This window comes from Melopsittacus undulatus, chromosome 5 (genome assembly GCF_012275295.1).
Source record: "Melopsittacus undulatus isolate bMelUnd1 chromosome 5, bMelUnd1.mat.Z, whole genome shotgun sequence".
NCBI classification, from domain to species: Eukaryota; Metazoa; Chordata; class Aves; order Psittaciformes; family Psittaculidae; genus Melopsittacus; species Melopsittacus undulatus.
The window spans coordinates 49,878,271-49,899,713 of NC_047531.1; the positions used below are offsets into that span (position 1 = coordinate 49,878,271).

Consider the following 21,443-nt stretch of genomic DNA (forward strand, 5'->3'; position numbering starts at 1 on the left):
AATAAATGAGCAATAATTATTGTGAAAAGACATTAAGAAAAATAAGCACCCTCTGAAGTCTTTGATAAGGTAATTTTACATTAGAAAAGCTCCAGAATTTATCTAATCTGCTTTTCAAACTGAATTTGCCTATACATAACTAGCTGCACGAGTACTCCTACCACATTCAACAAAAACTGAGCAAGTATTTAATTACTCTGCCAAGTAAAGGATACAGATGGATACTTCTAAACCCCATTTACTTCTCTGGATCGCCCACTGGTCCTGGGCACATAAGCAGTATTTGCTGGTTGGGAATTTGAGACCTAGCATGAAAGATGTGACTATTTGTGATGCACTGGCCCTGATCTTACAGGAAATTATATATTTGCTTAACTATGAGCCTGCAAGAATTCTCACAGATTTCAGGACAACTTTTGAATTTAAGTATATTCAACATTTGCAGGACCACAATAAGCAGGAGTAACAACGTTTTGAAGGCAACATATACTAATTCATCTAACAAAAGCAATGAATTCTGGAATCTCACAAAGATACAAAGTCATGCGACACTTGGAGCCTACCTTGATCGGCACAAACTCCCTAATAAAGTTGATTCCATGTTCTTCCATATATTCGCCAATTTTGTTTGCCATATCCTGGTCAAATCCTCTTAAGAGAATGGATCTCACCATTACAGTGACATCTAATCCAACACCAGCAAGGAATCCTGCACATTCCAAGGCAACATAGGAAGCTCCAACCACCAGGGTTTTCCCTGGACAGTAAGGCAGAGAGAAAAGATCATCACTGGCAAAAAAGGAAGAAGGGGAAAAAAAAGAGAAGAAAATTAGAGACAACCAAAAGGATGCATTGTGCTTCCTATTTATCTCATTTGTTTTCTGTAAGAATAGGACTTTATTCCTCTTACCCCTCACTAAAGAAACTAACAATTTAATTCTGGGGGAATTCAGCTGGAACACAATATCAGTATATGACAAATTATAAAGTTCTAATTAGGAGTGCACACACACACAAAAAAAGGAGTATGAAAATTTTCCATTGCCACAGAAATTGTCCTTTTTTTTTTCTCTTCCACAGAAACTTAGGACAAATTGTTAAAAAAAAGATAGGTTGGTTTCCTTGGGTTTTTTGAATGTGAGTCTTGCTTAAAATATATTTTCCTGCAAATTTTAGCTCCTAAGAGCTAAAAGGAAGAGGAAGGGGTTCACCTTTACGGTAAAAATACCATCTTCACTTCTTTGAAGACTTATCCTTTTGCTAAAGCATTATAAACAGTGCGAAATATGTACACACAATAAAGGAAACAAATGCAAGCTGCAGTAACAGGCAGACACAGAACTAGGAAATTGTGGAAAACATGTTTATGTGCTTGTTTTCCATTTTTTTCAACTGCTTACCAGGCTATGACAGTTCTACCATGCTTTGGACCTAGACTGTAAAGTCAGGGCTTCTCAAGGAAGCAGGGACTCATGAAGGCATCACACTTGCTCAGCAGGTATTTAAGCAGAGGTTAGCAATGCAGTTCTCCAAAAATTTCAGTCTAAACCAAGTGTCTCTTCTCAGCCCACAACAGCAAAGGCTAAACAAAGATGCTCTCTTGCAGTGTTGTAGTAGAATAAAATGTGATTGCGTAATTAATGGCTACATTACAGTTCCTATCCCGCAGGGAACGTAGGGACGAACACACAGACTGTCTCAATCTGATAGTTTAACTCCTGCATTTGTGACTCTTTGGCTTTAATGCTTTTCTAGCACCACTTTGCAGGCAATATGTATTATCTTTTACCTTTCATTTCAGCACTACTTATTAGAAGGGAAACATACAACATAATCCTTGTGAAATTAAAACACCATGCCAATTACTTATTTCATTGCTATAGGTTTACAAGCCCATAATTCCAATTTCTGATTCTGCATTAAGCAGCTTAAAAGTTAATCTGATACAAAAATACATTCCGTCTGTACATAGCTCTTGTTTTGTCAAAATCGTGCAAGAACTGATTTGCCTTAACAATTATGCAGACATTTGAAACCAGTTTTCCCAAAAGCTGAATTAACTTCTCTAAGCAGCTGGAAAAAAGACTGGGTTGAGTTTCAAGACTGCCCCAATGCATAAAGACAGATACATTTCTACTGGCTTCACAACATTCCCTGCTTTGCAACTCCTCCTTTCCTTGGTGTTTGAGCAAGGAGATTTCTTCCAAGCAGACTGTGCTCTTCATTATCTAAAAAACCTTCAGGATGTGAACTGAAAGGCCATAAGGAACAGAGAGGAAGTGGGTGTAAGGGTAACTGGGACAGAGCTGATGAATTAGTTTTATAATGGACAGGCACATGATTCATGGTCCTCTCAGTTACTGCTATTATCAGTCAGAGACAGAACCATCCTGGCCAGCCACCCACAATCCTGTGGTGTCTACAAGACACTAAAATTTTCTGTACCTTAAAATCTGTCTACAGCTGCTCTCCTGTGCTTACTTTCCCCTAAGTTACATAGGAAAGAAAAGCAGCAACCAAGCAGCCCTGCTCATGCTTCACCACTTTCTCTTACAGGTGAAGCATTTACACATGGTGAATGACTTCATACTCCTTCCTGGTATTACCTGCTAATGCAGTATTCCTTGTCTCCAGGTATACCCAGGTATCGTGGTCGTTCACCAGTGGCAATGAGAAATCTCTCAGCTGTGTACAGCTTCTCAACTCCTCTTTTATTTGTTGCCTGTGGACAAAGTATTAGTCCAAAGTAAGTATTTCACAGTCCTACCAAAGGAAAAATGATTTTATTTTAAAAGTATTTCTACTCATAAAGTACCACAGGAAGACCCAACAAGCATGGTTAGGGAGTACCTTAACTGTGTGTGGCCCGACAAATTCTCCATATGCATTCTCATATGTGACTTTTTTCTCTCTCAGAGCAACCCGATAGCCCCAGTTCAGTGAACCAACGTAATTCTGCACAGATTCTGTCATAGTCATCCAGTTGTGTTTGACTGTTAGAAACAAAAGAGAAAGGTTCATCTTTCTGTCTTCTTTTCAGTTCTTTTTGGCATATGGATTTTTTTCCTGGCCCAGTCACCTTTGTCTTACTTTCTTTTTCCATGGTAACTACTGAAATTCAAATAATTACACCAGTGTAGACAACATGAGAGGTCACAGTGTAACAGATATGACATAAGCCATGGAAAATTAGACTTACTGCATTATCTATAGTTTTCTATTGACACATGCATATTAGAGCCAATATAAAGTAAAATTCATCTTCTTATATAGTAGTGACAGCAACTGAGGGCAGGGAAAAGAAATTCTTGCCTGTAGTTATCAGGAAGTTTTAACAGTGGACATTCTGGGGTAAACCCTTAGATGTTGTGTTACATTTGAAACAGAGTAATACCTTACTGTTTTTATTCACACAGCAATCTTACCAAATACTAATGTGATCAGAAGCTATTAATAAATAGATCAAACGCTGCAAGGCAATGAACATCATGGCTTTAGACTTGAGAAGCACTTTGTTTCTCTGTAATCTCTCTGAAGTTGCCTCACATTGTTAAAGCCAGCAGATGCTGAATTGCAATGAGGACTTGACTGATTGTGGAACGAGCCTCTGTATTTTCAGCACAAATGACAAAACTGAAGTGTTCTCCTCCTTTACCTTCTTCTGGGAACTGCCATCCAAATTTACGCGAATCTTGCAAGGCCTGTCCCAGTAAAGCTGCCTGGTGCATCAATTTTTTAGGTATACAGCCCACATTCACACATGTTCCTCCAAGACCTGAGAGAAAGGAGCAGAATGTGTTTTTCATATCAGTGTTGCTTATCTCAAAGGAGAATCAGAGTCTCTGAGTAAAGCTCCTTTTTAGCAGGTTTACAATGAAGAGAAATTTACCCCATGAGTTTCCCAGAGGTGTAGGCGTGACAAAGTCCAGCACCATCACTTTCTTTTCGTATTTGGCAGCCTCCTGCAAAACAAATTAAGACACCTATCTAAATATTAGAGGTTAAATTTGGAGTAGATGATAACTTCATGCATTGCTGAAAAGCTTTGTGACTTTTAATTAAGTAATAATGAATGATTTGCAAGAACAGCCAGACAGTCATTAATCTTCTGAATTAATCTGTACACTCAGTAGGAAAAAAAGATGAAAGAAAAAAAAAATAGGCATTCAGTTTGCTACACAGCATGGCACCAGTGGATACGCAGAATACTCAGGAGTCAAACCCCCTCTTCTCCATCCTTTCAGTTCCTTCACACTACTTCCCAACATGCTATTTACTTTTTACATATTTAACCAATTCTTCATTAACCCAGTTTTCGCTTCAAAGATGGTTTCTCAAACATTGGTTTGAAACCACATCACACAATGACATGAACAGTCATGTGGTGAAGCATGACAACTGTATTCATCCAAACTTCTTTTCTTGTAGAAGGGAACATCTCATTTTAAGTACAATCTGTAGTTATCAGGATCAGCTTTTGCTCTTCAAGCTAGACGACCTGTGGCAAGTTTACTGCGCAGATTTCATCCAGACTAGAAAAGTGATAAGCTTATTTCATGTTACTTCTCCTGAGAAGTTTCATTAGCAAATCTAGAATCAATGTGTGTAAGTGGTACTGAGAACTGGGATTTTTATACTGATTCCATTGTTCTTTGTGCTTTTAAAGGAAAAGGCAAAAATCAACAGTAATAACTGGTACCAGAGAAAAACACTTACGTACTACATAGCGGAGAAACAATGACAATGGATTCCCCCGTGACATGCAGCAAAATAACTTTAATACCTAGATTAACCACAACTTTGCTGCATCACATGATGAGTTCTTAGACATGCAAGCAATGACAAGTAGAGGCACAGCATATTACCCTGAGGCCTTGGTTTGGGAGGAGCTAGGCAGCATTCAGCATTACTTTACCAGTAATACTTGTTAATCCAAACACCTGACAATCAGAATTTCAATTTGAAATGTATCTTACTTCACACAAAATACAAATCATATTTCAAATAATGCAGGTTGTAGACACCTTTTCAGTATGACACCTGCAGCTTTGTGCTGGATCTGCTTCTAATAAAGGTCAAAGTTGGTCACAAAGGTAACTTTTATCCATCAGTAGCACCTCTGAGAAAATCCCTCAGAAAGGTGCTTAGGGGACTGAGACATGTTATTAATGCTCCTTTATAATGAAAACTCTTACACACAGCTCAGAAGAGCTTTACTAGTGTTAGATAAGTTGAATGCATGGATTCTCAAGCTTACACTCAGCTATATGCTCACATAATACAGTACAGCATAGTGTTGCCACCTCAGCAGAGATCACAAGCAGATATAACCACTTCTGCAGAATGATATGCCCACAGTAACAAAACCTGCCCTGCAGGCTTTCAAACCTTACTGGGTTAAGTGCAGTGCTGCATGAGCACAAAAGGATTGCTTAAGGCTGAAGATGTCCTGTGTGAACTGATAGTAAAAGCCTAGCACTTCAGCCTGCCTCTGGAGTGGGTTGCACAAAGTCAGCCTGGCAACATTTGCACTCACTGTGGAGACACGCCTCCAAAATAACAACCTTGAGCACAATACAGAGAGGAAAAGGAAGACATGCACACAATGCTGCAGGTGGCATACTGAAAAGCACACATTTAATCAACCTAGATACACTGCTGCACACCTCAGTGTAGATATTTGGAAATTCATAAGAGTTGTGCAGTCATTGGGTTTTTTCCCCTTTTCATTTTTGCTTTTCAAAGCACTGTTTGTTAATTTACAAAAAAGATTTGAGTAAGTCTGAAGTTTATAGGTGCAAACCAGTTTCACTTCAGCTTCATGAAACTGATTTGAAATACACATATTACTCTTATAGTGACTTTATTGCTCTACCATCTCCTGCTCTACTCTACAACCACTTGAGAACGCTAATAAGCAATATACTTTAAATTCAGAACTGAAGGAATAAGGCATTTATCTTCCTAGCTACATACCTTTTCTGTCCCACAGCTGAAAAATGATGCAATAAACAACACTGCTGTAGCTGCATAACCTATGTATACAACAAAGCAGAGCAGTCTCCTTATGGAAACATCAACAGATGGCTTTTTATTATTGCAGACTGGATTTGCACGACTGCAAGATCCCTTTTACTAATAACTCTGTTCTGTGCTAAAACATCCCCATTCTCTGAAAACCAGTATTTGCCTCTCTTTGCAGGATACCAAAATTTTTATACGTCATAGAATCACAGAATGGTTTGGGTTGGAAAGGACCCTAAAGATCACCTAGTTACAACACACCCCCACCATGGGCAGAGCAATCACCATCCACTAGAGCAGGTTGCTCCCAAGCCCCGTCCAACCTGGCCTTGAACACTGCCAGGGATGGGACAGCCACAGCTTCTCTGGGCAACCTGTTCCAAAGTCTCATTTCCCTCATAGTGAAGATCTCTTCCATCCTACTCCATGATAACAGTGTGCCTATTGATGTGAAAGAAGTAAATTACTGGAATAGATCATGGACATACGGCATATTACAATCCACCACTCAGCACCACACTTTTCCATTATAATAGTTATTTTAAGGGACTGAGGTTTGGTGTGAATCCAATTCTATGCTGAAATAGTCTCCTCATTTTCTTTCACTCCTAATTTACTTCCTTCACTTCTTAAGAACAAAATAAATGCCTCCTGTCTATCTGGAGGAATAACCCAGCCCCAAGTCTTGAGCAAAAAATAGCATTATTTCTAAGAACACTGAATTCACTTCTGAAGAGCTCATTCTGCCACAGCAAGAAGAGGTGCAATATGCCTAACTACTGATGTAAAGGAGAGTTACTGTCTTACATTAAATTTCAGCAAGTTTAAATATCTGGGATAATGACAACCCTAAGAACTGGTATATTCTGCACTATTCTGGATTCTCTTAATTAACTCTAAATATGCTTCTAAAAGCAATACCCTAACTGAGAATCATAAATTATTTGGCTACAGACACGGAGTACCAGACCCTAGAAATGAAGGGTGAAAACCTAACTCTGCTGAAGTACTGGCAAAATCTCCATTTATGCAACTATATAAGCTCACAAATCACAAAATTTCCCTGGTTGTCAAGAGCTAAAACAACATGCACAACTATTTCTGAACAGCTACTGCTTTCAGATAAAACTAGAAACCTCCCAATGTTAATTTTGAATAGTTTTTAAAACTTTTTCAATTATGAGTTGAATTCTAATTCAACTACTAATAAACACTGTTGAGATACCTACCTGCTGTTTTCCAACAGCATCATTCCCATTAGTGGGGACAAAGTTTCATTCTATTAAGAAGTATACCATTTTTATGCTTTCCTTCTCCAAAACATAAGGAAAATACTACTTTAAAAATGGGGCTAACCTCAAAAGAAATCCCACTGATCACGTAGAAACATTATGTCCCTACAGTGTTAAAGATACCCAGATCCAAGATGTTGCAGATGTCACCCACCTACTTATAAGGCAAGTATAAATCTGTATTTTCTTTCTCATACCTTGGCAGCTGCCAGACCACCAGAGCCTCCACCAATGACAATGAGATCATAGTCGTAGGAATGCGGCACCACCGTATGCCCGTTCATTTCTTGCTGTTTTTGAAGACTGCCTTCCTTATATGCCTGAACACGTAAAATAAAAAGGATTAGGGAACAATGAAACACTACCCACAGAGCTCAAAAACTAGTATTTTCATCAGCAAATATTGTGCTAAGGGAACATAAGTGCATCTGAATTTACTGAGCTCTAGTTTTAATTAGCTTTTAAAAATTTCATCTTCTTAATTCAACCCTGAATAGCTCAGAACTTACTAGATACTAAACTATGATTTTTCTCAACTGTTGGAGCCCTGGGTTTCCTTGTAGAGCTTAGTTTTCCACATCAATGCAACTCTAGTGCCTCCTCATACTCCGTACTCCAGGTTGAGGTACATCTCTTCTGACACAGGCGTTCTACCGATTTATTTTGTTCTTTTCATCTGGCCTGGACTTTTCTAATTACTGGTTTTCCCCTCTTCCTGCATATATTAGGATGGAAACATGACAATTGTATACAACACTGTGATAATCTGCAATTACCAGTCTTACCAACTGAATAAACAGAACTGGATGAAGAAGGAAATTTCTGAAAACTACGTGTTTGTAACATGCCTGTGTTCCTTAGCGTGTTGGTTTAGCATTGTAACTAACTTCGGCATCAAATGGATCAAGTGTGATCACTACAATTTCACAAGAGATTTATTTTTTTTAATCACACGACTACCAGAGAAAAACAACCCACAAGTGCTAAAATGCATTTTGACAACTATCTGCCATGAAGAACACGGCACTGTCTTTCTTCATATACTCTTTCCAAAATGAACCTTTGTACTTAATTTGTGAAGCTCTGGTTTATCCGGCTTTTAGACCTTCAAGCCTTTGGAGTGGCTCTCAAAATTCTCAGTGCCTCTTTAACTGAAGGACAAGATTGGAATGAGTAAAAATCAGACTCCTCAGTTGGTGTAAATCTGTGAGTATCAACGAAAGCAATAACAAAACTTTCAGGACCAAAAAAAGTAAATTAAGAAATCCATAACTTAGTCACTCCACAAATCTGCTCATTTTTATTCAAGTGCTTCTATCTGCCTAACTAATCAAGTAGGACTTGATTCAGTTCTACTGGAATAGTCACGGCAAAACAAAGGAATGAAAAAAAAAAAACCACCCAAAACCTCAAAAAACCCACTGAAGCTTCCTTTCCATTTTAATCTTATTTTTGTTTTGCATTAAGCAACTTGGTGCTTAACCCATTCTACTGTCACCTTCCTCTGAGGTTGGATTATTCCTTCCTTCTCTCTAAGTATCTACCCTAGAGACTACTGCTAGCATAGACAAATATCCTCTATCCCTCCAGCAAGTTACACAGCAATGCCAGCAGAAGTTCAGTCTATGCATCTGCCTGTAGAAAGTTATATTTTAATAGTAGTTCATAACGCTGGGTAGGATGTTAACAGTAGAAACAAAACCTAGAAAACACCTGTGGCTGTTTTGAAAACCTCCAAAAATACCTCATCTTCCTTCCTCTTCTTTCGTTCCACCACCCAAACACATAACCCTACCACTGAATCTACTCTGCACTCAGTTCCCCTTTTTTCTAGTTTTCCAACACAGCCATTGGCCAGGCTTAAACTTCCTACTGAAGAGTAGGAGTCAAAAAGAAGCACATGTTGTATTATGATATGCAGTTTCACTTTATTCACATTTAGGGGCACAGAATCAGACAAGGTGTGCCATTCTTTCCCAATGCACATCTTGTTTGCCCAACGGCAACATCATGGTGTGAAACTTTAGTGTTGACTAAGTCCCATACAGTCATTAGACCCAACTACTAAGAATGGGATCTTTATGATGCATATAGAGAAACCACAACATCTACTCACAAAATTTGCTTCGATCACTACTTGTATCACGCTATTTCTTTTTTTCTTTTGAGAAAAATGCTTCCTGTTTTCACATGGATTAAGAAACTTCAGCTTTTATTCCCTACTGTTGGTTCATTTTTCATTAGCTTTTCATAATCATTCTTCATGAAAACACATTTACAGTTCAGATCAAAGTACATTACAGTCTTCCCCTTTGAAACCACCTCCCAGAATCCCGCTCCGGAGTGGCCACAAGGACAAGTTCCACGTCCCATTTACCAGGGAAAGTCGTTCATGACCACGATCCCATCCCCACCATGGATCTCCTCCATTCTTCTCCCAAGAACTACAATTTTAAAAAGAAAGCCTACAGTCTCATTATTTTTCAATGTCAAAACTAAATCAGACTTTAAAGCATACCTCCACCTACCTTTAAAGTTTTCTCATCCTCTTCTATTTGCTCCTCCTGTACAAAACCAAATGGCTGTGAACCTTCTGCCGTTACATGCCACTGCCCTTCTTGCAGCTTCTGTGCTCCCTCTGTGAAATAAAGAGTAAAATAACGTAGTGTCTGGACAGACTTCCCTTATAAAGACTGTGCTCCTCAAGGGAAACTGTCTGGGGGAGTGGCCTGGCACCTTCATCGTTTCCTCTTCAGCAGCATGCCTGTCTCGGGGAGCGTTTCCTAAGGCTACTGATGAGTCATTTGCAACGTTAGGATGACTTGCTATATTTTTCTTTTTAATAGAATCCCATACAAGAGTTGGCTGGAATTTCAGTACTTTCTGCCAATCTAACAGGCCTGGAACAAAGCAAGGAAATAAGATTTGCTGGGGCTAATCCTGAAACTTCAGTCTTAAAGCAGAATTATTGTTTATACCTTTCTTGCTCAGAAAGGGATTTTTTTTTTCATGCTGATCTGCTGTATTTTTTCAGTACTGTACTTTTTAAACCGAATTAAAAGGTTTTATTTTTCTCCTGCAATTAGCTCCCTGCAAACTTCTTCCTGTTCAATTTACTGATATGACTGTTTTTTCCATGCACTGTCCACCTAATTCCTGTCATACAGTATCGCTCATACTATGAAATCCTCTAAACAAATGTATTCCAAGTCTGCAAAAGATCTGTTTTGCCCACTGGTCATAGCTGATTTTATGTATGTATTGGAGGAAAGCTTAAGCATATTAGCAGAAAGTACATCTTTACACATAGAATCACAGAATGGCTTGGGTTGGAAAGAAACTTAAAGCTCATCAAGTTCCAACACCTCCCACCAGACCAGGCTGCTCAAAGCCCCATCGAACCTGGCCTTGAACATTAGTGACACTTTATTTGATATGGCATGGAAAAACAAAAAAAAGAAGAAAATCTAATATTTTATTGCAATCCATCATCATCTCTGCCTTCCTCCAAATAACTCTGAATTATCTTAAGCTGAATTTCCAATAAATGGGTCAGTACATGCTTGTACTTAATCACATACATACTTTGCACTGCACAACTAGCATCAATGAGCAAACTCTGGCACGTGCACATACTTAAACAGCCATACTGAATGCATATACATTCCTTGGGCAATGAGCCCGCAAGCCTGAGGAGCATTCACAGACACACACACACGCAGAAGCCTAAAGGCAGTCACTGAAAACTGTGCTGCAATTTCATCGTCTAAGATTTCTTCTCTGAAACTTGGTGATAAAATTCCTTTATCTTACAAAGGTCCTGGGAAGGGTACTTTGCTGACATTGGTAAAGGGGTTTGAAGATGAGAATTGTTATGCCATAGTTAATGTTAGTGACGGATAATAACTGGCCTATTCTAGCTTGAGGAAGGGATGTAGGAATTAATCTGTGTACATACACGTGTATATAAAGAGAAAAGTAAGGACACAGGTTTTGAATGCTGGTCACAATCTTCACAAAGCAGAATGTTTTTCTTCAGTATATTATCAAATATACAGTCCTGCATGTACCTGAAGCAACTGAAGCCTTGTATTTTTTTTTCCTGTAACAAGTCTGAACAACCTCAGGAATGTTCACCTAAAGCTGCATCTTCAGTGAGATAAAAATCTAGCCTTTTTCCAGCAAAGGTATTTATATAAACATCTCTAATTATTTTCAGGTAGGTCTGTGCTAGAAGTGCCAAGCTTTAATAATAGCCCCAAAACTCAAAGGCAACCTCAGGCAGATACTTGAAAGAGTGTGCATGCAGGTGCTGCAAGGGGCCTCTCCCTTGCTGGTTTGGGCAACATGCCACAGGCAGGATGACAAAGCAGAAAGTGCTCTGTGCGTCACATACTTGCTCTCCATAAAATTCTAGCCATTAACGGCAATTACAATAACCCGCACTCCTGATGAATCGATACTTCCCAGAAATCAATCAACAGACACCTTTTTGTAGTGTAGGAGAACCTGGGCCATGGAGCCATTCGGGATAATCCTCAGACATAATGGCAAGGGCTTTCTCTGTCCATAGGCATCAGTGTTACTTAAGCACATCTGCAGGAATTCACAACTACTGCAAGAAGATCCAGTGAGGCTCTTACCCTGCCCTAGCACCACCTTGGGTTTTGTTTATCGCAATCTAAAAGGTGGTAGCTGGTGAGTGCTATCTCCTCTATGACCTGCAAAGTGTTCCTTGATGTGGGGTGAACCAATCTAATCACTACTATCAAAAGAGGACAAGCCTAGCCTCTTCCACCACACTGGATTTTTAATTCGTGTTGCTATCTGTGTACTTGGCACCAGCTCTGGCAGCCAAAAGACCCTTTCATGAGCTAAACCAACTCACTAACCTAGGAGAAAACTAACCCAGGAGAAGAAAAGATGTGGAGTTTCCCACCAGCCAAACAAGCTCAGGGAAGGGCCCTGTGAGCTCCACAGCTGTTGTCAGGCAGAAGGCATATCCATACCAGACAGTAGAGAGGAAGGGGAGGCAGCAACATTTCTCTTCCTGGTAGCAGCAAAACTCCAGATTTGCTTAGCAGCTTGTTAAACCAGTGGAAAACCCCACCTATTTAGTATTTACCTGAATCCATTTCTGAAGCAGACTACACTAAGCCTCACTGACCCTTCTTGAGCAGGGAAAAACCCCAAAAACCAAACAGTGAAACAACTATGGTATTTTTAAACCATATCCTTCCTTATTGGGAGTGAGCTTCCTCACAAATCAAAGTCCTCCCTGGTACCAAGGCCTCTGAACTTTTGACTGTTGGTTGTGTAACTTTTGTCAGAGGGTCAAAAAGGCACAATCTATTTCAGAAGGCCTTGACCAGGCAGGAACATGACCAGCCACAAAAGCATAGAATAGCTTCATGAGCAGAACTGCTCCAGGATAAGAATTGCTTCACTCTGCAAAAACATCCACACAGGGATCCAACAGGCTGCCAAGACACAATGTGGGGAACCATGAAAAGCACCTGCCCTTCAACTATTTATCATGAAGGTCTGTAAGTGGCACTTCAAGGCAAATGTCTTCACTGATTTATCTAGATTTTCTGTACAACACAGGACACTATCAACAAGAACAAACTTCACATTCTTTATGTAAGTAAAAAATAGCTTTGTCTATTCCAGTAGTTCAGAAGATGTCCCCAAGTTTGTAATGCTAAGGAACAAGCATGTAATTTGCTTTACACCCTTACCTTCAGGCACCCAAGAAGTACCAGCTATTTCATATGATGATGAATGTTTACCTTACGCTCAAGTGAACTTTTTAGGTGGAGAAAGTTTCAGAAAGCTCTTCCTTCTCCTAGATTTGCTCATTTCTTCCTTTTCAACACAGGTCACTATTCCCTCTGTTGCATAAACTTAAACATTTGGAATTAATGGTATCAATTTGCCATTATATCATCCAGATTACAAGGGGGAAAAAGCCAAGCCTTTTAAATACACACTTCCAGCCTGGATCATGTAGACATCCATGCCAGAAGCTACCTTACAATCAGCTGAACTGACAAACCTGTGAAGGAATGGAAACCTGCAGCTTTGCTTACACACACAGCTCTTGCTTTGCCTATTGAACGGTCTTCATCTCAACCCAAGTTTTCTCACTTTAATCCCTCCATGCCACTGGGGGGGGAATAAGAGAGTGGTTGCATGGTGTTTCGCTGCCAGCTGGAGTTAAAACACAACACTCATCCTCAAATTCAAAAAAAACCCACCAAGCTTAAACACTGACAAGTAAAATAGTAAAGTGCATTTTCCTAAGAAATTGTCTTATGTTATTGCTTACATTTATTCAATGTGTTGCTGCAAAGTGCTTTAGTTTTCATTGCAATCTTGTTAATCCGCTCTTAATCATATCTAAGAGCTTAAGACTTCTTCCATTTAAATAAAGCATAGCTTGAATGGGATCAAGATATAATGCAGAATAACTTAATTTTGCCCTTACTTGAAACAGGGTATGCAAACAGAAATTGGTCAGCTCTGCTTTGGCACAGATTTCTGTTAACACAGTCCTGGACTGTAGTCCTTGGTGTTACTCCAAAACATCTATCTTCATGAAAACATAAATTCTTTTTTACCACAACTATTTGCGCATAAAAGGCATTTAAAAGCATTTTTATAACTGGCAACACATACAAAAGATACAAATTTTCTTCTGGAAACTTTTAATCCTAAGTGTCAAGCTCTTCAAGTCAGAGCAGAAAAACAGCCTCATCATTGTCAGCAAACCAAATGCAGTTAACATATTGAAAAGGCAGAAAATAACAGAAAGCTTTACAGTGCTGTTTTCTCAAAGGACTTAAAAATCTACTGAGAACTTTTAATCTAAGATCTACATAGCAGGGCAGGAATTACAAAACCAAGACAAGCCAAAAAAGAAACACTGAGGAATGCCAGATCAAACGAAAGGCAAACTTTCAAGTGACATTTGAGGGCCTGATTCAAAGCTCTCTATACTCAATGGAAAAGCTCCCACTAATAGGCCGTAAGTGACAAAATTCACACCTTTCAGGTCAATCTTCTAATAAACATATGACTATGACTAGGCAACATCCTCCAACCTGGAGCCCAAAACACAGTCTTGAGTGAAAAGCAATCTACCAAGCACCCTTGCATCCAAGAATGAGATTTGCTAATGTAGGGCAAGCAGCTCAAAACTGAAATACCTCATTCTCAGCTTCTATACAACCAGGCACTAAAGCTTATAACCTGTTGCATCTTGATAGTCTGCAAAATGGGTTCTGAAATTGGCCTCAGTTCCTAGCAAAAAAAGTAACTCCTACTTCCAGACTTCTTTTTAATTTTTTTTTCCTTTTCCAGGTATCCCTGCAGCTACCATGAAAGTCCAATCATAATATGAAAAGGTATTTTACTTCACTGATTTCAACCAGGGTATCACTGTACTCTTTGGCTTGTTATGAAAAGTCCTATAAGACCTGTTTCTGCCATAATAATTATGGAACTTGAGACCTCACTGCAACAAGGCCAGGCTTTCTCACAGACCTTCCTGGTCGTCCTATTGCCACCAAAGTCCTTAGCAGTATCAGACAATTGGTACTCGCCCTAGAAAGTCTTCAGCCATTACTCTTATGTAATTGTTTACAGCAAACCATATAGGAAATAGCCAGGTTGCTCTAATTAGCACTAACAGGGATGCATAACATCACATGCTGACCTCAAATATTTCTATAACATCTACGGTACAAACTCTATTAGCTTAAACAGATCAGGATATGTAAATTAAAGGTGAACTTCAGGCAGGTAAGGCTAAATTATTTAGGTATGTTTGACCTCTTCCATTTTTCACTTTATTTCATTGTGAACTAAGTTGACTAGGTTATGGAAAAACTTTAAAGTTTCTCTGTCTCTGGACCTGTAGTAAAAGCTGTCACAGCTCACACAAAGATTTAACTTTATGGAAAACATCATCTTACCATACTGATAATTTTAACACGGATTGTTGTCTATTCCCTTCAAAAGCTGCTGTTGCTTTTGGATTTACCCATATTATTATAATGCTTTGTCTAACCCAAATCAAAGCAAAGGAAGCTGATTTCTGGTATGACTACCTGTAGGTGTATCATGCTCACAGTGCCTTCCATACTGGCTCACCCTTCATTTGGGATGACCTGAAAAAGCCGAGCATCCTGCTAGTTTTTCTTCAAATTCCTGTGGCCAACACAAACCTGTGGCTCCCACAAACTGTGATTAATACTCTCATTATACATTTTTTTTTGTCTTTCCTGGTCAGCAAATAAACAACTCTCTGACAGAAGAAGGAAGTATCAGCAGCCACAACTGAACAAGTGTGGCACCTGAGGCACAGAGAGGTGAAGCAGTACTTAGCAGGGATGGAACAGGACCTCCTGGTGCTGGTGCCATTCATTAGTCCCCACTGCCGCTGACTACACCTTTATTGTCTCTTCCACAACTAAAGCCATTTACTCATTCCCGTACATCTCTTTGTAATCAGGGTTGCATTTGAGTCACAGAAAACATAAAAAAAAAGGTGGAAAACAGCTCTCACGTGATCATGTTTTTTGTCAAACAAGTCAGTATTATAAGAGAACGCAGTTAAAAGAAAACAAGCTTTTTGCAAGTTATCTCCAAGAATGGGCATGAAGTTTAAGGCAGGTATTGCACCATGGAAAGTACTTGGATACTTAGCTCAGAAGCCTGTGACTTTTTTCCCTGCTCAAGCAGGGCTTTTTTAAGGGTGAAGGAAAACCCACTCATTTTAGTCCAGAGTAATAAAAGTTCCTTGTCTCTCAAAAACAAAAGGATTTGGTCAGAACAATTTAATCCTGCTTGTAGTATCCCAGCAAAGAATGACACACCATTTCTATGAAATGAGCAAAACAGGGTAGCCTAACAGGACACACTGCCTTAAAAATTGTCTTGCCACTTCAGTGATACAACAAACCAATCTGGTACACACAGGTTCTGACAAAGGTCTAGCTGTAAACAGTTGTGAAAGATGGGTGGAAAACAGAAAATAATGCTACACTTCTGCGAGCGAGAATTGGAGATACACTTGCTTTGTGTCAGGCTGTGCAGTGGAGGAGTTAAGGAAGTTAAGAACTTCCTTGCCATTGTACTGGGGATGAAACACCATGGTGCAGGTGAGGTGACCATGGCAAACAACACTTTCTTCTCCAAGCAGCTGACTCAACAAGTAAAACAGGCAAGTTTGCTAGAGTAGAAGATGAAATGAGATGGTATCTCAGTTCACTATGTAAAAACCAGTTCATTAGCAGATCTTTAAGAAAAGCTAAGATAACACTAGGTGAAGCTATTATTATTTTCTATGGAAATATAAGTATTTGCATGCTTTACTTACTTCCTCCCTTTGCATTTGTATCTCATATGCAAATAAAAGTGCTAGGTCAGATACTGTCTTAACAGCCAAAAATTACCACCCAATCAACCAGTTCCAAAGGGTTTACCACAAATGAGTCCAACTACATAATCAACATTACAAGGCACAAAGAGTATATACAGGAAATGCAATATGCTAAGAAAGCAACAGTTGTGAGCTTTTTGGAAGAAAAACAGCAGATAAAACCAAATTGAAGATGAGGAAAAAGAGACGGTGTCAGATATAGCTTGGCAAGTTCGAGTATGGCTCTGTGAGGAAGACCTACACTGTGACACCACATTCAAGAAAGAAGTTACTTACAAGGACAGATGATGAAAAGCACTGGAAAGGAATTTCACAGGAAATACGAAAGATGCTACAGACTGGAAGGCAGCTGCATTACAACTGGCAGGTATAAAAAACATCAGAGGCGGCATCAAAGATAAAACTTTCTCAGGAGACAGGAGTGGTAAAGTGTACTCATTTTAAACCAGTGGAAAAAGAAGTTACCAATTCAGCACACTGAATAAGCCACAGTGTACAATTTTATCTGGAATTTTATCTGGCATAACCAAAACAATAGCAAGACACCCTATCAAAGGATGCCCACAATGGGCTTAACTGAGGAGCAACCTTCAGACAGGAACAAGCAGTGAAGTTTTATCTTCAAGGAAGTCTTGAAAATAGTGAAACCGTAACAATGGACTGGAAAAAGGGAGATGAGTACCATACACTGTTAGTGATAAGCACTGTTCCTGTTCACAGGAGAAATCAAGGGGATGGCATAACTGTGAACAAGGGCAGAGGAAGGACATGGGCAACCACAATGCCACCTCCAGGAGTCAAGTCCACTCTACTGGTCTCCACAAAGAGTGATATGACGCATCTGTTATTGTTACACCTGAGCAATTCACGTGCAAATTATATGGTCAAAACATCTGCAGGAAATACTGCAAAAATACAAATATTCGGGGCCTTATTACTCAGATACATACCTAAATGTCAACACAGCTTAATTACCACTGGTAATTAAGGACAGAACTAGGATCACCAAAGTTGAACCCTCTGTTATTCTACCTCACAGTTACACTGTTTTCAGAGGCTATTACATATAAGCACTAAAAATAAGGAGAGGTGATTTTAACAATGCTTTGTTAGCTCACTTTGCAGAATCCAACCCAAATTTAATTCCAGGCCCACTAGCGAGCATGTCCCAGGTGCCCAGTCCTGAAAGGAACAAAGCAACTTCATGCTTGAAAGTCTACTTGAACTTAAAACACAACTGCTCTTAAAATTTAACTAGTGTGAGGATCTGGAGGGAAGAAAAGCATCACTTGAGGTTATACCAAGGTCGAGTCCCACAGAAACAAACAATATGTTTTATTAAGCAAAAACTGCAACCTAGGCTACCTTAATTCTGCAGTAAAACACATCCATAATACTGAAAACCAAAGGTGTGTGGAGATAAATAAACAACAACAAAAAATAGTGTAAGCATTATGTTCTGAGTTATTACCAATTTTCATACCTTTACAGCTAAAAAATGTCATAAATACTGCATACGCAAAACGTAATTGTTGAAGTAAACTGAATGCTATTAGAAAATTGTAGGAAAACCTTTTTGAAAGCACAAGCTAAGGACAAAAGATCATATTTAACAGTTATGCAAAATATATGCAAGTACTTTATCTTCATGTTTTTACTTTTTCCTGTGCTAGCCACCATTTTCCTTGCCAGTTTTGCTCATTGACAGCTTCCCACCATTTGCCTTTTTAAATATTCTTAGATCTCACAGCAAATTAGTAACTCTGAATTTATTATTCTCATTGACAAAATGATGGAAGGGTGGAAATAGACCCAGAGAATAATTAAAACATTCTTACAGCTAGGAACAGACCAATTTCTTCCTTCTCCTACACACACCAGTTTAAATATGCTTTGTCCAAAAGATGTATGCAGATATTAAACAAATCCTACTGTCTAAATATGGAAAGGGGTTAATTTGAGATTGTCCATGTTTAAAACTCTGTTAAACAATGAGTGACTAGTTTATCTGAATTATATTTCAGTTTTAAAGTAAATTATGTATGTCTATTTGCATTTCTGTAATTATTTGGGTTTGTCTATTTAGCCTCTTCCATAGCACCCACAACTCATCTCTTGTTCTTGATGGATATTAAAATTTTTGACTTGTTCCTTCAGGGAGTGGGCGTTGGGTTACAGATAATAACCCACTGGTACGCAACCACCCCAGAGGCACAACTGCCTAGATGCTGAAATAAAAACCTTGACGTCACAGTTTAAACCAAGCTTCCTGGAGAACTACTTTAAGACGCTGCCAGAGCTATAGAATGGGCAGCAGCGAGTTGTAATGTCTTAAACTGAAGAACCAAAGATACAGCAGAGCATATAAAAAAGAACATATTGTTTGGACTTTGGTTTAAGTCATTTAGCCTAAATGAGTCAGCTTCACAGGGCTGAAAAAGCTCGTTAAGATGCAGGCTTCAGTTCTGAGTTTGTGTCAGCAGCATATCATTGTCTAGAGGAATCAGGTTTGGGTATAACTCCATTGCCAGATATACTGCCATGGAGCTCTGCCCCAGACTCTGTGCTCCCACACCTGCCTAACTTTCAGCATCTGATTTAAAGCTAAATCAGGGATTCCTAAATCATAAGGAAGCATTAGGTAAGGGGACTGTTGTGGGTTAACCCTAACTGGTCTCAGGGCTCTGCACTGCCCTGGAAGAGCAAGGACAACTGGCCTCTCTGGACAATTGTTTGAGAGTCTTCTTTTTGCCCAGTCCTTCCTGTTAGGGTCAAGGAACACCCAGTGATTCCCATGACAAGCTCCTGACTCAGGCTGGAAGATTTTATGTTGGTATAATTAAAAGATACTAAGCAATATGGAGCCATAACAATAAGCCTATTTCATTAGTTTTAACTGTTATAAGCCTCACCTTTGTATTTGCAGACTCCTGCTGTGCTTCTGCCTCACACAAATTCTTACTGCACAGGCATCTTTATTCTTTGTTTGCAAATTCTCTGACAATTTCCATTCTGCACAAGATGACTTAGAATATTATATCATACCTTAGAGCTACCAAGGTACTTTAGCTCAACGTTTTCAAATTATTTCATATACAAAAATATCTTTAAAAACAGACCCCATTTCCAAGGATCTTGTAGAGCTGAAAGCTACTATTCCTTCAGTAGTAGATACTCAACGAAATACTACATCCTGAGTGTTTTCACTTAGACAGAACTGCTGTACACCACCAGATGTAAGCACAGGTTAACATTCTGATATTCATTACTTCAAACTCATTATTTCTCTTTTTGTGCTGGGTCTTACAGAGCCAGTGAGAGCACAGTTAATACTATATCCAAGGAGCATCAGAGGCTGTTTTGACTCTAAAGTGGTGCAAAGCAGACAGATGAAACACAAACTTGCCAATTGCTGTTGCAACGACGTCTCGATCTTGGTAAAGAGACTGCCTGCATGCAGAGGGTCTTTCAGTTCCCACCTAACTCCCGATATTCTTCCCTCCTCGGCCATTGTCTCCCTCCAGGCACCCACTGCACAGCCCGGCAGAGCCCCTACCCTGACCCACACCACGCAGCACCTCCGCTGGCTGGTATCCGGGAGATGATCCGCACAGCCCTGAGCAGCCCCGCTGCCATCCATGTCAGCCTCAAATCAAGTTAAGTCAGGAGAAAAGACACCATCAGAGGTTGTGTTTGGGAACAGGTAACTAACACACAAGCTCGGGTCTGCGGTCACACCACCTTAAGACACATGAAAGTTGTTTTACACTGCTGTACTTCCATACCCAGAAGACTCAGGGGGCGGGCCGGCTGCGCCCTGCGCCGACTTCCCGAATGTTTTCACCGGGAAACTAAACTCTTCGTCCGCCCTCCCGCACCCGGAGCCCACCGCCCCGTTGCCAAGCACCACAGTCCGCCGGCAGCCATCCGTCCGCTGCCGCCTACCTGCCGGTCCCCGCCGCGCCGTGCCGGGAGCCTGCTGCACGGCTTTGCCCTTCCTCAAGACACTGCCCATGTCCCGCTTCGCGCACCGCCGCACCGCGCCCGCGCAGCCGAACCCCCCCTCGGCGGCGCCCCCTCGCGGCAGAGGCCGCCCCTGCCGACGCCCCCGGCTGGGCTCTGTCGCGATGGCAACGGACGCGGGAGGGAGCGCAGCCCCGGAACCGGGGCGACCCCTCGCGGTTGCCGGCGGCGGGCTAGGGCCGGCGGCGGAGCCCTGGCGGCACCGCGGGAGCGGAGCGGATGAGTTCTGCTGTCGCCTTCCGTGGCTGTGCCGTGAGGCGCGCAGGGAGGGCGGTGGCGGCGGTACGGGCGCTTCGGAGGGAAGGAGCCAGCGCGGAAACGCCCCCTGAAGGGAGCATTTTCTGCTGAGGAGCCGGAGCGAGAGACTGGCCCTCGCCGAGCGGACCTGCCTGCTGCTGGATGCTGGAGTTAAAGGAGCACCCGAGAGGTGGTTCAGAAATACTTACTTATCACAATTAATGGTTCCTACTATGGAATCTCTCTAAAAGAAAACACCCTAACAGAAGGATGCACTGTGTAAGACAAGTGCCTGACGAAGCTTATCACACTGCTCCCTTCTGGGCTCGGGAAGTTATCTGCACCCTTATTTTCCAGCGCTGCCCCAGTGTGGTGCCTTTCACACGAGGACATTGCGGTGTGCCTGCCAAGGAGGGTTT

At 40.6% G+C, this 21,443-nt stretch overlaps 1 protein-coding gene across 2 annotated transcripts in view; it reads right to left on the reverse strand.

Moving 5' to 3' along the window:
* Positions 1-20,813, reverse strand: part of TXNRD1 (thioredoxin reductase 1) — a 38,716-nt gene extending 17,903 nt beyond the window's left edge. Inside the window, exons 1-8 of one of the 2 annotated variants that reach the window (XM_005150431.4) lie at positions 20,710-20,813; positions 9,845-9,954; positions 7,514-7,636; positions 3,890-3,962; positions 3,656-3,775; positions 2,851-2,993; positions 2,607-2,722; positions 564-789 (exon numbers count right to left, since the gene is read on the reverse strand). In XM_005150431.4, coding sequence (XP_005150488.2) covers positions 564-789; positions 2,607-2,722; positions 2,851-2,993; positions 3,656-3,775; positions 3,890-3,962; positions 7,514-7,636; positions 9,845-9,954; positions 20,710-20,779 — 981 coding nt within the window. In that variant the 5' untranslated portion in view covers positions 20,780-20,813. Of the gene's footprint in view, positions 1-563; positions 790-2,606; positions 2,723-2,850; positions 2,994-3,655; positions 3,776-3,889; positions 3,963-7,513; positions 7,637-9,834; positions 9,955-20,709 lie in introns of those variants that run through there. The other variant, XM_031049917.2, reaches the window with a different exon arrangement.
* Between the last annotated feature and the right edge of the window lie 630 nt (positions 20,814-21,443).